The sequence below is a fragment of the Dioszegia hungarica genome (assembly GCF_025882075.1).
Source record: "Dioszegia hungarica strain PDD-24b-2 chromosome Unknown MKK02contig_8, whole genome shotgun sequence".
Taxonomy (NCBI): domain Eukaryota; kingdom Fungi; phylum Basidiomycota; class Tremellomycetes; order Tremellales; family Bulleribasidiaceae; genus Dioszegia; species Dioszegia hungarica.
This window is the reverse complement of record NW_026515770.1, coordinates 5,298,473-5,313,054: the sequence shown is the minus strand read 5'-3', so window position 1 is coordinate 5,313,054 and position 14,582 is coordinate 5,298,473. Positions and strand designations below refer to the sequence as shown.

General features: G+C 57.3%; 6 protein-coding genes across 6 annotated transcripts; 5 read left to right on the top strand and 1 right to left on the bottom strand.

Annotated features, from left to right (window-relative positions):
• Positions 1-75: 75 nt before the first annotated feature.
• Positions 76-1,578, top strand: MKK02DRAFT_45805 (Alpha/Beta hydrolase protein; the record flags this gene model as incomplete). The annotated part of the gene is made up of 8 exons (XM_053093620.1): positions 76-164; positions 311-406; positions 467-584; positions 628-692; positions 739-941; positions 1,015-1,146; positions 1,194-1,246; positions 1,291-1,578. 8 exons carry the CDS (start codon positions 76-78, stop codon positions 1,576-1,578), a joined length of 1,044 nt encoding a protein of 347 aa, XP_052946872.1.
• A 1,887-nt stretch (positions 1,579-3,465) lies between these two features.
• Positions 3,466-5,972, top strand: MKK02DRAFT_37388 (nucleotide-diphospho-sugar transferase; the record flags this gene model as incomplete). Its single annotated transcript, XM_053089641.1, has 12 exons — positions 3,466-3,522; positions 4,253-4,303; positions 4,371-4,409; positions 4,537-4,708; positions 4,799-4,901; positions 4,947-4,986; positions 5,037-5,195; positions 5,247-5,367; positions 5,415-5,518; positions 5,573-5,749; positions 5,796-5,888; positions 5,934-5,972. 12 exons carry the CDS (start codon positions 3,466-3,468, stop codon positions 5,970-5,972), a joined length of 1,155 nt encoding a protein of 384 aa, XP_052946871.1.
• Positions 5,973-7,125: 1,153 nt separating this feature from the next.
• On the top strand, positions 7,126-8,484 carry MKK02DRAFT_45801 (uncharacterized protein; the record flags this gene model as incomplete). The annotated part of the gene is made up of 2 exons (XM_053093619.1): positions 7,126-7,413; positions 7,468-8,484. 2 exons carry the CDS (start codon positions 7,126-7,128, stop codon positions 8,482-8,484), a joined length of 1,305 nt encoding a protein of 434 aa, XP_052946870.1.
• A 237-nt stretch (positions 8,485-8,721) lies between these two features.
• On the bottom strand, positions 8,722-10,578 carry MKK02DRAFT_45800 (WD40-repeat-containing domain protein; the record flags this gene model as incomplete). The annotated part of the gene is made up of 8 exons (XM_053093618.1): positions 8,722-9,045; positions 9,106-9,264; positions 9,313-9,574; positions 9,624-9,688; positions 9,734-9,833; positions 9,897-10,250; positions 10,305-10,509; positions 10,563-10,578. 8 exons carry the CDS (start codon positions 10,576-10,578, stop codon positions 8,722-8,724), a joined length of 1,485 nt encoding a protein of 494 aa, XP_052946869.1.
• Positions 10,579-10,839: 261 nt separating this feature from the next.
• MKK02DRAFT_45799 (uncharacterized protein) lies at positions 10,840-11,689 on the top strand (the record flags this gene model as incomplete). The annotated part of the gene is made up of 2 exons (XM_053093617.1): positions 10,840-11,012; positions 11,056-11,689. The coding sequence occupies 2 exons, from the start codon at positions 10,840-10,842 to the stop codon at positions 11,687-11,689; spliced, it is 807 nt and encodes a 268-aa protein (XP_052946868.1).
• Positions 11,690-13,512: 1,823 nt separating this feature from the next.
• On the top strand, positions 13,513-14,402 carry MKK02DRAFT_45798 (uncharacterized protein; the record flags this gene model as incomplete). The annotated part of the gene is made up of 2 exons (XM_053093616.1): positions 13,513-13,741; positions 13,801-14,402. The coding sequence occupies 2 exons, from the start codon at positions 13,513-13,515 to the stop codon at positions 14,400-14,402; spliced, it is 831 nt and encodes a 276-aa protein (XP_052946867.1).
• Positions 14,403-14,582: the final 180 nt, after the last annotated feature.

The following is a 14,582-nucleotide window of genomic DNA, read 5'->3' as shown; positions in this document are numbered from 1 at the left end:
GACTTCCTTCTTCCTGGAAGCTTGATCCGCCCGCCCCAAGCAGCCGGGCCACTGGTAGGCCGAGCGCATGCGCAGATGCTGCCGCTACTTCTGTACACCCTGGTCTTCGGGATAGCGATCTTCATCGCGCTCGCTATTGTCTGCCTCCCGCCAGTCCAGCGCGAGTGAGTTGCCCTGGACTTTTGGGCCGTCAAGCAGGATCGCTCACACAGGCAGACTTATATACTTGCACCATGCGAGCTGGCCTTTCGGCTCCTTAGCTATTCCGGAGAAGTTCGGTCTGGCGCGTAAGTCTCAGCTGCTTCGTCAGACAATGCAACCTGCAAGCTGACGTGGTGGCTGCCAAGACTCGGAACTTCTACCTCGAAACCGCGGACGGGAAGCGTATAGGGATATGGCACATCCTGTATGTACGTCCCGTACTAGCTCGGAGCCATCGCTTCCGAAGACTGCGCTAACCGAACAGTCCAAGATCAGTCTATCAAACCGTTACTGGCGGCTTACCCCCTCGCGAGCCATTCGGTAAAGAAGTCTACGAGAAGGCTTTGACGCAAAGACCGACTATACTATTCTTCCATGGGAACGTGAGTCTGGCCCTTCCGCGTCACGTCGCGAGCTCATCAGCAGGCAGCGAACAGGGCAGTCCCATACCGGATCCGCATCTATACTGCGTTGTCTCAACAGCTGGACTGGTGAAGTTGTCCCTAGTCCCCGCGTGGTACCCGGCTGACTAGTTAGCAATGTCATCGTCACAGACTATAGGGGCTTCGGCGACTCCACTGGTAACCCAACGCCCGTCGGCCTCATTATCGACGCTCGAACGGTATACGACTATGTTACTAGCACAATCGACCGGCAGCGAATACCTAGACAGGGAGACGCCGAAGCAGGCAAGGCAGATATCCTCTTGATGGGACACAGTCTGGGTACAGGTGTGATATGTCAGCTATCAGCTCAGCTGTCCGATGAAGGTGTGTCATGTGTGAGCCTGGCCTGCAGGAGCTAATCTGCTAGGTCTCACCGAGCGGCTCAGGGCGGTAGTCCTCGTCAGCCCCTTCACCTCCATGATGGACGTCATCCAGGACTACACTACGCTTGCTTTCTTGCACTTCATGGCCCGTCTCGGCCGTATACCTGGAGTAGCTCGTAAGCGGTCCACACGCCGCCTCTCAGCTTAGATCTGACATCAGCAGCATTCCTCAAGTTCGCTGTAAAGCACCAATTCGAGTCAATCGTCGCCCTCCCCGTGAGCCCCAGTCTCCTTCGAGAGCGATCGAGCTGACAGGGTAGCACATATGCCCCACCATCCCTATACTCCTCATGCACGCGCGAAACGACTGGACGATCCCTATCACCCATTCCCGCCGCCTGTTCCAGACTCTCCGGGATCGAGAAGGTCCCGACGCCGACCCAGCTGACGTGGTGGAGATGGAGGTACCTCACTGGGGACTAGTAAGCACATTCAAGGGCAAGGGAGGGGGAGAGGTCATGTTCTGGGAAGGGGAATTAGGAGGACATAATGATCTGGGATGGACAGAAGGGGGACTGGATCTAATCAAGAGGATAGCTCGAATATGATCTCCGTTGTCGGGCAGGTGCAGCCATTTGACTTTTGTTAAGCCACAATCCCATCAAACGATACTATTACAATAACAGTCTTCAACCTTCGTCGCCTCCTTCAGCTGCCGATACTGCATTGCATGCTCTTCCGCCTTCGCCCAGGCCTTCTTTGCCGTTTGTCGTTTGAGTCACGCGTCCAGGTGCCCTTGCTGCATGTGTCAATAGGTTCTGACATGACTGCAGGAATGAAGAGTAATCGAGGGTGCAGTGCGTCTGGGATCCCCCAAGCGGACAGCTGGACAGCTGAGTACCAAAGACGTTCCTTCCACCTGTCCTCAGGCTGGCGGGCCATCACGCCATCGGAAGGCGAGGCCAGGGTTGGGTACGGTTCAGCGCGCTGGGGTTCAGCTCGCCAGCGCGCAAGAGGGAATGGCCCGATCACAGATCACGGCGCCCGAGGAAGCACCGCCATGTCAGTACGACTACGCTGCCCAACTGGACGGACAATCTGAACGGATCACATGCATTGGCTCGAATAGCACGCCAGATCTCCTTAGTCTGCGATGGTCAGTCGCAATAACACTCCCCTTCCAGCTCCGCCGCCTTCAGCTGTCTGTGAAGCATCGCATGCTTGCTCGCGTCGTCCCAGGCCGCCTTTGCTGCGTCCGTCGCCTCTTTCGAGGTGTCACTTCTGCTAAGAAAGTCCTCGAGCGGTTGCCACGTCGGTAAGCCAGTCTCGGTTGTTCGCGCCAATAACTGCTGCAGCCCATCGCGCAGTCTGACCTTGCTCACTTCAGAGTTGGTTGAGACGAGGTCCAGGACCCGACTTGAAGCGGTCGTATAACCGCGTTCCGCTTCGCGTAAGGCTGGACCGTAGTGTTTCTCGCAAAGAAATTTGGTAGCCAGGTCGCCGGTCGCAGCAAGCGTATAATGACTCCAGACGGACCGATAGTCATCTTCGGGATCGGGAGGCCCGTTGTCGTTGAAGCAGGAGGGTAGCGGGGATTTCGACATGATAGGCCGGGTTTGCGAGCTGGAGAGTAGAGGAAGAAGAGGGATTTGCCACCATCCCCGCAGGTCTTGTTGTCAGCGTGAGTGACGCTTCCTTTCTCGCCTGACGGAGTATGCTCGTCACGTGGCCAAGCGAAGGGATGTCGCGACCGGCGGGCAAATTGAGGCCCACACTGGTCACTGGTCTAGCATGTTCGATGAAGCTGAGTGCCTCAATTCTGTAAGTCAGTCAATTAGCTGCTACCGCCCTCAGTTGTGTCAGCGTTTGGAACACAACGTCGCGGCGCCAAGCCTGAACCTCGAGAGTATCGAGTCGTAAATGGTGAATGAGATATGATACAACACCGCCCCAAAAGGCCTGATAACTGACTCGCTCACTCCCTACTCGACGTGCATCCCCATACCCATCCCGCCGCCAGCGGCACGAATGAGCCTGCTCTCCTTCCCTCCTGCTCCCTTGCCCTTGACCATTTGCCTGGCCATCTCTCCCCGCTGCTTGGCGCGGACCTTGATCTTCTCCTTGATCCGCTGGCGCTCGCCTTGTTGCTCGACGGGGACCGCGCGGGGCTGAACGAGCTCGATATGCCGTGCGACTTCTTGTGCGGATTGTGCGAGGTCGCGGTTCTTGTTGCCAGCCATCCTATTGAGTCAGCTAAGCCCAGGGAGTCTCGGTGTCGCTTCAACTGACCGGTTCTTCCAGAATGCCTTTTCTCGCTTTGCCCGGATCTCCTGTACCCGTTCCATCGCCTTGAGCGTTGTGGCGACAAGCTCTCGGTCGTATCGGACGGGGACGTTTCTGCGCTTCTCAAACTCAAAGGTGGAGTCCTAATCGTCAGCGCCGGTTCTCCTGGATTGGATGACCAAGCTGTATCTCCAGCCCGCCCAACTCGACCAATGCCTTTGCCACCAACACCGTCCACCCGACCACAACTGGGGCTCTCGCCTTTCAAAGTGCCGATCCACGCCAGTAGGACAACTCACAATGACCATCTCTTTGCCATTTGCCCTCCTGAACGCCTTGGTCCACCTGACCTTCCTCGGGTTCCGCTTCATCTTGAAGTTCTTGTGGCACTTGGACCCACAGAACCGGAAACATTTGGCGTCATTTCTGACAAACATGTTCCCGTTCCCGGGGTAGACGTTTGTGGAGCAGAAGTAGCACTTTTCGATACGCATCTTGGTGTGAGTGTGGGTGAGGTGGGTATGGTGAAGGTGAGGATAGAGTGAAAAATCGCCGCAGAGACAAGCCGAGCCAACGGACGCTGGAAATCTTGGGATAAATCATCCGTTAGTACAGCCAAGGAAATAGATCGACAGGCGGCGGATCCCGCTGCTTGTGTCCGATTCCGGTTTATTTTTCCGCTTTTCGGACAAGGCTAAAATTGATTTTCCCTGATCCGGCTGGTGCTGCGGCTCGGGAGCGGCGCTGGCGGATTTACCCTGAATCTGCTATGTACGACGCGATGTGTGAAGCGAAGAGAGAGATCAGATTGAACGTGTCGAGCAGCAAAAGTTCATCACGTCCATCTCTTATCTCAAACAGTACTAGGCAGCCTTACACCTCAGCTCAACACCTCACGATCCCTTACCCCACACTCCTTTTCTCGCAAAAATGAAGATGAGTCCAGCGCAGCGCCTTGTGGACGTTCAGTGCGCAGTCGAGCTCCAGCTTATCCCCTAGTACGCTCTGATTCTTGTCGGCGGTTTCGGTACACGTCTTAGGCCCTTGACTGTGAGTTGAGCTTGCGCGCCGAGGCTGCAGTCTTTGTAATACGCTGGAATAGAGCTGATTAGGCCAGCTGTCATGGCCCAAACCCCTTGTCGAGTTCTGTAACAAGGTATGTTGGGCTCCATCCGCGGGAACGCGTTCCAGAGCTGATGGTCCAGGCTATGATGTATGTCCGACGCGCCCTCCTTCGCGTGGCCTCTGCTGAGCAGCGATGATTATTGCGCGCCTGGACCTAGCTCACCATGTACAGCTTGCACCAGATCGAGGCCCTTGTCAAGGCCGGCGTAAAGGATATCGTCCTCGCTGTCAACTACCGTCCCGAGGTCATGGTGTCGGTCCTAAAAAAGTCAGAAGAAGAGTTCGGCATCAACATTCACTTCTCGGTGGAAACAGAACCCCTTGGCACTGGTGAGTCCCGTCGAGCTGTGTGTGCAGAAGCGGAAAGGGACAGACTTTCGGCGTCTGGGCGAAAGGGGGGACAGTAGCTGATCCCATCAGCCGGCCCGCTCGCCCTCGCTCGTGATATCTTGGGCAAGGACGACACCCCATTCTTTGTCCTTAACTCGGACGTCACCTGCACATATCCCTTCGAGGCTTTCCGGTGAGCTGACCTGCCTATTGTTCGGTGCACAGAGCTGACAAGCAGTGACTTCCACATCGCCCACGGCGCCGAGGGATCCATCATGGTGAGCTGCATCGAGGTCTGGCGTTGTCCGTACTCAGCTCACAACTATAGGTCACTAAAGTCGCGGAGCCCTCAGCATACGGTGTCGTGGTCACCAAGCCCGGAAGCACCGTCATTGACCGGTTCGTCGAGAAGCCCGTCGAATTCGTCGGAAACCGTATCAACGCCGGTATCTACATGTTCAACCCTAGCATCCTGAACCGTATCGAGGTGAGCTTAAGTGATCGCGACTTGACGATTGTTTCAGCAGCTGACATGTAGCTCCGACCGACTTCCATCGAAAAGGAGATCTTCCCCGAGATCGCTGCCGACGGACAATTGCACTCTTACGATCTCGCTGGCTTCTGGATGGATGTCGGACAGCCAAAGGATTTCATCTTGGGTACGTCGTGATCTCATTGGCAAACATAGTCCTGGCTGATTTGGCAGGTACCTGCCTCTACCTCTCCCACCTTACCGCAACCCACTCGCCCCTCCTCACCGACCCCGCAAAGAACAAGTGGGTGTACGGCGGTAACGTCCTTGTCGACCCTGTAAGCTCAAGCCCGCTCTCTACTACAGAGTCAGAGCGTCGGCTAACATCTCAGACCGCAGAAATCGACCCTACCGCCGTCCTCGGCCCCAACGTCGTCATTGGTCCCGGTGTGAAGATTGGCGCGGGTGTCCGTCTCCAGCGATGTGTCATTATGAGCAACGCGGTGGTCAGGGATCATGCGTGGATCGCGAACAGTATTGTTGGCTGGAACAGCAATGTCGGTAGATGGGTGAGTTGGGCTTTGCTCTGACGAGTGGTAAACAGCTGACATCCAGACTCGCGTGGAGAACATCACGGTTCTCGGTGACGATGTGACGATCAAGGACGAGCTGTACGTTAACGGAGCGTCTGTCCTGCCGCACAAGAGCGTGAGTATATGATCCCTTTCCGCGAGGTTCCAGCTGATCAGACAGATCTCGAGCAGCATCACCGAGCCCCGAATCGTCATGTAGAGGACCCTCTGCACACTTTTGCGCATATCTTGAACATGGTTTGGCTGGAATTCTGGGCACTTCTGCGAGGGGATCCAGAGTGCTTTATGCATTCTTATCTCATAGCTCTCTGCCCATGACTCTCAATTGCGCTTGCTGCATGCTCTCACATATAGAGGAGACACGATAGATCTGTCACAGCCATTTCAGCTGACATCGACCGCGTCAGTCGAGATGTCCCACCGGATGGGCCGAAACCTCGGGTGGGGAAGGTCCCGGGGTAAATTCCCATGTTTGGCCGGTGCCCGCAAGCGCGACTGCAAAGCTGCTGCATCTGGCGCGTATCGTGCTGTGCATAGCATCGACTACTCTTCTACCTACCCATACCCACCCTCTTCATCCCTGTGCCCAACTCGAAGCTGCAACCCGACCCTCCCACGCCCTTACTGCCGTCACCAAAGACAACGTTCAAAACAAACAAAATTACGAAACGCGCAAACCCCCTTGCTCCTCGCACGTCCCCTTACTTAGCCTTACCTTGGCGCGTGTGTCTTCTCCTTCACCTCTTATCTCCAGAATATCCCTCTTTGTCGATTTGCGACCCACGGCTCGACCCTCCACGCTCCTTTCTTCACTGCTCGTCTGTGGCTCCAAGATCGGACGGTCAATCAGGAATCGACGCGTCCTCGACACTCTTTTTTCCCGGCGACACAAACCTTCAGCTGGGCTTCAAGGACCATTACGCTTGATCTGTCATACCCTGCCCCCTTGAGGACCGCTTTGCTGCGTGACACCATCATCTAAGACAAGGTATGTTGAGCCCGGCCATCGAAGAAGGAACTGGCTTCGCGGGCGAAGGGGAAGTATGAGTTGATCGATGGCGCGGGAGGCTAGCTAGCATAAGGGTCGTTGACCGGGAACGACTGGGAGCAGAGAAAAGGTGGTCTTTGGCGGGAGTGTGGAGCGAGCAGTCTGAGCGGCAAACACACTCGGCGGACCGCGGCAAGGACTCCTTTGATCGGCGGATCAGTGGTGGATCTCCTTTGATCCCCATGCCATACGAACGTTTCGCGGCGTCGTCTGGCAGGGCGTTCCTCATCCTTCGTCTTCACCTGCTCTGTCATAACCACATTCGATACCCAGACTGACGCATCAGCATCTCGCATCTATCACCATGTCTCCATCACCTCAAATCACCCCCGCCCCGCTCCCCTTCCTCTCGACCCCCTCTTCCCCTAACAACGACGTCGAAAACAACCTCGTCCCTCGCCAAGCGTCCATCGTCACCCAGACTGTCGTTGCGTCGACCGGTATTTCCGCGCCAACGGGCTCGTCCAGCTCGTCCAGCAGCGCGTTCCCGGTAGCTGTGGCGGTACCGGCGTTGATTGGTGGGATGGCGTTGGCGCTTCTCGGCGCGTTCGGATACTGGTGGTATCAGCGCAGACGTACGAGGGAGCAAAAGGTGAGCTCGACAGACCTCGACGATGAAGTGCCTGGGACCCAGCTGACCTGCTAGCGTCGATGGGAAGCGCGTCAAAAGCGTCAAAACAAAAAGCGCGGCAATTCCAATGCCACTTCCCGTCCTTCCATCTCTGGAAGTCGCCCAACAGGCGGCCGATCCGGACTCAGCGACAAGGAGAAGGATATCGGCGGATTACCCGGCTCCATCCCTCCTGTTCCTCCACTTCCCACCCTGTCCAAAGAATACGGATACGGCCAGCCTCAGCCGCACGCGCCCGGCGGACAGACCTACCCCGGCCAAGGTCAGGGTCAGGCGTACGGTGGTCAGCCCCAGTACGCGCACGACCAGTACGCGCAGTACGACCAATACGGCCAGCACCCTGTTCAGCCCGGAATTGACGCGTACGGCGCCGCCCCCGCGACAGACCCCTTCGTACCCGCCGAGGAGGACCACGTGGAGGAGTACAAGCCAAACGGTCCCGCCGCTATCGCCCTCGCCGCTCCCGTTTCCGCTCCCAAATCCAACTCGCGTGGCGCAAAACGCGTCGAGCTCGCAGAAAGCAAGGTGGCGCGGGATCAGGCGGACCCAATGACTCGGTGGCGTCCCAACAAGCCGAGTCCGCTTGCCCTTGCGGCCGAGCAGAAGCGGCTCGAGGCGGGTGGCGCTTCATTGTCGCCTACCAGATCTACGGGTGGCGGGTACGGCCAGCGCACATCGCTTGAGCCACCCACCTCCGCCGGCGAGTCGAGCTGGGAGTATCAGGAGGAATTATCGACGCCAAACGACCCAAATTACTTGGATCGTCGGTCGGTCGAGGGTGGCGCAGGGCGGCAGGTCAGTGGGGAGTGGGGAGTGGCGGGCGAGGTGCACAGCGGCGCATCGGCCGGACCACAGTACGGTGCAGGGGCATACGGAAACGATCCGTATCTCTCCGCTCACGCTGGGCAGGAGGATGAGTCGGGCGGGTACAGGGCGCCAAGCGGACAGTACTCGGTCGACCCATACTCGGGGTATCATGGCGGTGCCGCTCCTGCGGCGGGCGGAAAGGCCAAAGTAGGCGGGTGGGTATGAGCTCGTCGCAATCTTTGGGTATCTGGGTCACGGGATCTGGTGGAAGAGAGAAGGGGGAGGACATTCTGATAGGGCCGATCCATATAACACATTACACTCATTTAGTCGGTAGTGCTTCGTTTGTACCCTTCTTTTTACTTTACTTTCGGTAGATAGGCGTCCCAGAACGAGGTATATCTAGTAGACGGATCTATATTGCCCATGTTGATGCAGCGCTATAGTGCTCTTTATAGTGCATCATTCTACAGACAGGGCCTCCAGCTCTGGATCAGGACTTATCAGGTCCAAGCTGAGATAGAACCCCTCCCATGTATCGCCATCCCCGGCCCCCTCGGCGCCTCCGACCCAGTCATATACGACCCTCGCCAGCTTCACCGCCTGATCCCTCTCCGCCTCGGCTGCTATCATCTTCTCGTCTGTCGGTGTAGCCGCGCCGGCCGGTTTGGGTGGGAGGGAGATGATAGGGTCTGGTCGTCGCGGGTACGAGTCATCTTTCCGCATAATGTCGATATCTATATCTTCTTCCAGGTCTTTTCGGCGGGTGAGCTCAGATTCGTCCTCCTGAGCGGTGTCAGCTAGTGATGTTCCCGTGCACGGGAGCGCATATCAGCTGGGATTTACGATATCAAACTCGTCCTCCCGCTCGTCGTACTCTACATTCTCCTCCAGCTCCTCGAAACCTGGCGCAAATGCCGCCCAGTTGTCCGGCGCGGTCGTCTGCCAGATCTGCACGTCTCCCGACGTTGTAGTGGACGCGATGATCGGTCTTGTAGGGTGCCACTAGGTGCATCAGCTCTGGTCCACATCTACAGGTTCCACACAGCTCACCTCGCAGTCACCCAGAGACTCCTTCGGCCCTTCCAGAACCTTTAACAATACTCCCGACTCCCTGTCCCAGACAAAGATGTTATGCGCCGCCTTGTGCCCCGCTCCGCCCATCACGAGCTCGCTATCGGGGTTGAAGCCTATAGCGTGCCATGGTGTTCTGTTGACCTGGTCTTGGAATCGATGAGAGGCGGTGAGGGCGCCCGAGTCAGGTGAGACGGACAGAAGGCGGAGTGCGCGGTCCGTTGCGGACGTGAGGAGATGTCTGGGGCTCAGCTGGGACTGCAGTACTACAGTAGATGGAGGGGACATACCGGCCCGAAGCATCAAATATGATTGATCGGATAGCAGAGCCAGTGACTGGTAGTCGGTGTGTTACCTACTTGGGTCAGCAGTGTTTGTGTCCCAGGCTGGCGGGACATACATAGCGAGTAACAGGATCTATCGTCAGGATCTTCCCCTTGGTCGTCCCGGCGTATATCCGAGAGCCGCAAGGTGAGAAGCTGGCGCAGCAAAGTGCTCCCCTGACAGATCAGCGAGCGCCCTGGCCATAGCTCATCAGCCAAAGCAAGAAAGAAGGAACGCACTTCTTCTGCGATCCCTCCGCTTCATCCTCATCGCCGGCCTGTCCAACCTCCGCCTCTGTGATATCTTGCAATACCCACTTCCCACCGCCCTTTCGCCGATCAATCAGCACAATCTCGTTGCATGTCAACGTGGCGAGTACGACGAGCGTCGTACGAGGGTGGAACTGCGCGGTAGCGACGGGAGCGTCCAGCCTGATGGTTGCTACTCGCTGGTGTGAGGAGCTTGCAGTCGAGGAACCGGCGCCGAGGGGATTGGTAGGCCGTAAAGAGGGCTGAGGGAGGACAGATAGGTCCCAGACGATACATGTCGAGTCGAGCGAGGCGGTCAAGAGGTACCGGTTATTCCTGGACCAGCTACCCAGTCAGCTCGAACCCCGGTGGCTGCAGCATTAGGACGGGTCGACACACCTCAGTCCTCCTACAGCCTTCACATGTCCTCTCAGCGTCCTAGCCACACCCCTGGTCTCGACGTCCCAGACATTGACAGTCCCGTCAAAGTTCCCCGCGGCGAGATAGTGCCCCGCGTATGGTCCAGACGGATTGAAATTGATGGCTGCCGCTTCGGTCTGGAAGGAGCCTTCGTTCGCCTCGGGGTATTTCTGCGCGAAGGGGTCTAGGCATCAGCATGAGGCAGGGATAAGGCTCAGCGAGGTGCTGTGGACTTACTGAGGAGTTGTTGCATGGCCGACAGATGATGGTGAGAGGAAGGATGTACACTCGAGGAATGTGTTGTGGAAATGTTGACTTTGGAAAGTGGAGGTTTCGCTCGCTCAACCGCCTCTCTCACTCGACCATAGAGCGCGATACAAGCCGCGCCTACGACTCGACCCAGCCCCTTCTAGCGTGTCAGAGAAGCAGTCCACTCGCTCGGACTCGTCGGCGGTCCTACAATCAGCATCACCAAGCCCTCCGCCACTCTCTCACTGGCTTCCCGGGTCGCGCGATGCAGGTCCGCCCATCTCTCGGAGGGGATCGCTACGTACCCCCTACTGCGCCGCATATCCCCAGCAGCGCGATCCAGTCGCTCATACCCCGTCTGACAACGACGATCAATGACATTGACGCGTTCAAGAACCTCTTGGGCCAGGGCGCCGCCAACGGGTCCATGCCGAACTGGTACGCCTCTTGCCTTCGCCCGGGAGATAGCTTATAGTCGTAGGGGAACCTTACTTCAGCGTTACTCTCTCCTCCTTGGGCGGATCAATGCGCTCTCAACCTACCTCGCCCAACCTGCACCCGCACCTCCCGTCCGAACAGGCGTCCCCCGTGCCCCACCCGACCCCCGTCCCGCTCTCGAGCGATACATCGTCCACCCCCTCAATCCCCTTCCGGCATCTGCGGACCCCATAGCTCCCGAGGCGTTCTTCCAAGTGATCAACACCCAGTCTCTACCTGCCGTCTCGGACGCCCAGGCCGAACTGCTCGCCCGGCGCGAATGGAAGGGCAAGGAAGAGCTGCGGGGGCTAGGCGAAATGGATCTAGGGCGGATCATGAGTGGCCTAAAATCGAGACTGGAGCGGGAGATGAAGATTGCCGAGGGGCTTAGGGGGGCGTTGGAGAGCGCTAGTGAGGAGTATGAGTGGGGGATGAGGGTGGATGCTGCCGAGGGAGAGGAGGATGGGGAGAAGAAGGATGAAGAGGATGATGATCTCTTTGGGGAAGAGGGGGAGATGGAGGAGGTCAAGGCAGCACAGGCGGCGAAGCAGCTGGCGCCGAACCCGAGGGAGGGGTGGAAGATAGCCGATTACATGCGGTATATGGATACAGGCGTGCCTCCGAATGTCACGACATGAGGGGTGCGTAGCGTATCCATTGGGGGTACGCAAGAAGGTGACAGCGCTGTGTAAGTCCTCCCTCACAGCGTCGGGACCTAGGTAGGGCCAAAATGAACGTGCAGTGCCTTACCCACCATATCTCATCACGACGGCTTGGTCATTACTCGGCCGATCACGAGCACTCCCCAACCAAAGCGGACTTGCTAGCGGATTAGAGCAGAAGATGACCATCAGCTGATAGGCATGTTGGACAGTCGCACACGCTGGAGCACCACAGCAAGACATGGGCCTGTACCGGCCTGGAGCAAGAGGAAGGGAGAATGCATCGTCTGATCTACGATATATGAGAAAGTCACCGGCGGACTACTTTTGCCTCAGTCCTGCTACCTTCAAGTCCATCCTCAAATCCCCAACTCCCAAGCGGATCCTTCGTGACAAGATATATCGCCCTCTCCCTGCAGCCCTCCCCCACCCTTGCCCGAAGACAAGGAACAAGGGGGCTAGGCCCAATGACCCCAAGCGCCCGACTAAAGGCCCCCAGTGATCAGGAAATTGAGCGAAGCCGTCTAGTTACGACGGCCGGCGTGATTCTGGCCCCTCTTTCCCAGTCCGACCCGCTCATTGGTGGAGCGGCGTACTTGAATAAAGGGGCGTGTTTGTGTGGCGGGGTGGAGTGGATGGTGAAGGTGTAGGATAGGTGCGAAAGGGTGAGGATGGGTCAGTCGGAGCCGGGATGAGGAGCGCTGAGTCAGTAGAAACCGGATGTTGGAGCGGCTCTCGGTGCGGAGTACGAGACCGAAGGCGGAGGCTACATGCCCCTCAAGTGAGATGGGTCCACAAAGATGGTTGACGAAGGGTAAAGCGAGGTAGAATTTCGGCTCGCGACAGAATCCAGAGGATCCAACCAACTTCGATTTCGCGGCCTTCTTGACACGGAGAATTGCGGCGTTATGGGTTTCGCTCAATCAGCGATCTCGTTTCAAGTGAGTCACGGCATGTTTCAGATGATTCATACTGATCACAAGCTGTCGCCAGCCCCCTAGGGCGGCGAGTCCGGCGGCGGGGAATGGCAGCGTCCCGTAGAAGCTGGATACATAGCCTCGTCACAGAGTCTCAGTGTCCAGTGCCAAAAGATGATGATCAACCCCTCGCATCCTACCTACTCTCTCCGGCTCGTAGCCTTGTTCCTCTGTAAGGCCCAGCGATTCCCCTGCAGTGGACAACCGAAGCGCTTCCGTCTATCGGGCTTATTGACCTGGTCTGATCCCTTTCCCCTGATGGATACTGGCTCTTGGTTTTTGGCCTAAAGACATCTTGATTTGTTATTTTGACAGATATGCCCAATCGGGACTTGCTAGACTAGTGGTTTACTTGACGCAAGAGATCGGTGTTGATCCGAAATCTTAGAGGTTGACCATCTGACGATTGGACTTGTTCCTGAGCCCGAACGCTTGGAGTCCACGCTCGCGACTATTGGCGTTTCCGGTGATACCGTTTGGGGCGGCCGCATGGCCTGACTCAGCCCGCCACCTCATCGCGTGGCAATGAGAGGAAGGGCCTTCTCATGCAGACGGGCGAGTAGAGATGGCGAGTCCTCCAGGCGAAGCGGCGCTCGTATCGACTGGATGTACGATAAGCTTTGCGCTGAAACGCGCAAAGACCAAAGGAGGCGGGTATCTGTTGGCATGTGTCGAAGGTTGATTGACCACTTCCCAACCCAGATCTGGTGCAATGGGTGCGATTCCTCGTATGTTCCCCGTACACCTTGCTCAGCTTTATCTCTCTCGTATCCATCGGCAACGCGGCAGTACTCCCAGCGACCTCAGCGATCTCGAGCAAAGATGACCGTCAGAGCTCCAGGACTACGTCCGTCGGACCAGGTGGCGCGCATCCCTCTTGGCCCCAAAAGCTGTAATCTCGACCCATTCTGCAACATTATCTCTCTTGCGGACGAGCTCCCCACTCTGGCGTCCAAGACCCCGACCAAGCAAAGGCACCAGCCAACAATATACGGAGGCGGCGAGCTTGACAGTGAGGGGGACAAGGAGAATGTTGCGCCCAGTCGAGACCGTGAGTTGGTTAGCGCAAATGCATTTGCAAACGTGTGTTCTCCTTAGCTGACCGTGCAGCGCTATCTCACGATCCGGCCCCAACGTTCTTGCTGTGCCGACTCGCGGCCCTTCGCATATCCCGTCCTTCTGAGGCAGTTCCGGATCTTCCCGGAGGCCAGCTACGTCCAGCATCTCCTCTGCGGCGGTCTACCCTATCAGCCACGCCTGCCCTCCTTCCTGCCACTCCTCCTCCTCGAGCGGCAAGGACGCGGCGGACAATCATCACTACCCGCTACTTCATCAAGGACCAGCAGGCTGCTGAAGCGTATTTTCTCGCCGCGAGGGAGGCCGCCCGGATCGCCACGGCTCGGTATGGCCACCCCGAAGACGTCCCAGCTCCCATACTACCTCTCATCTCGGATCTGCAATCACATTTCGAAAGTTCATATACACCGTATGACCTACCCCCGACGCCACCGCTCAAGGCCGGATCATCTCCATATCAGCGCGGCCAGCGGTCCCTCCATCGCCTATCGTTCGCGCCGGAGCAAGTGAAGAGAGACGCAAAGAGGCGGGTCATGGGTCTGTGGGAGGAGCTGCTCAGGGCGAGGACAGGGGAGCCAATCACGGGGCGGGACGATCTGACCGAGGGTCTGAGGTGTGGTAACTGTATGTACTGAGGGTATAGGGTGTCATAGTTGTATACAGTACTGGCCGCTCGATCTGAAATGTCACATAGCTACATGAGCATGCATCGCACGCATAAGTCTATCCCAGTATACACAGAAGCCTCCGAGAGGCATACGCCACTACTACACAGTGTCCAATCCCAACTCCCCGACCCTATCCGAGATGACATG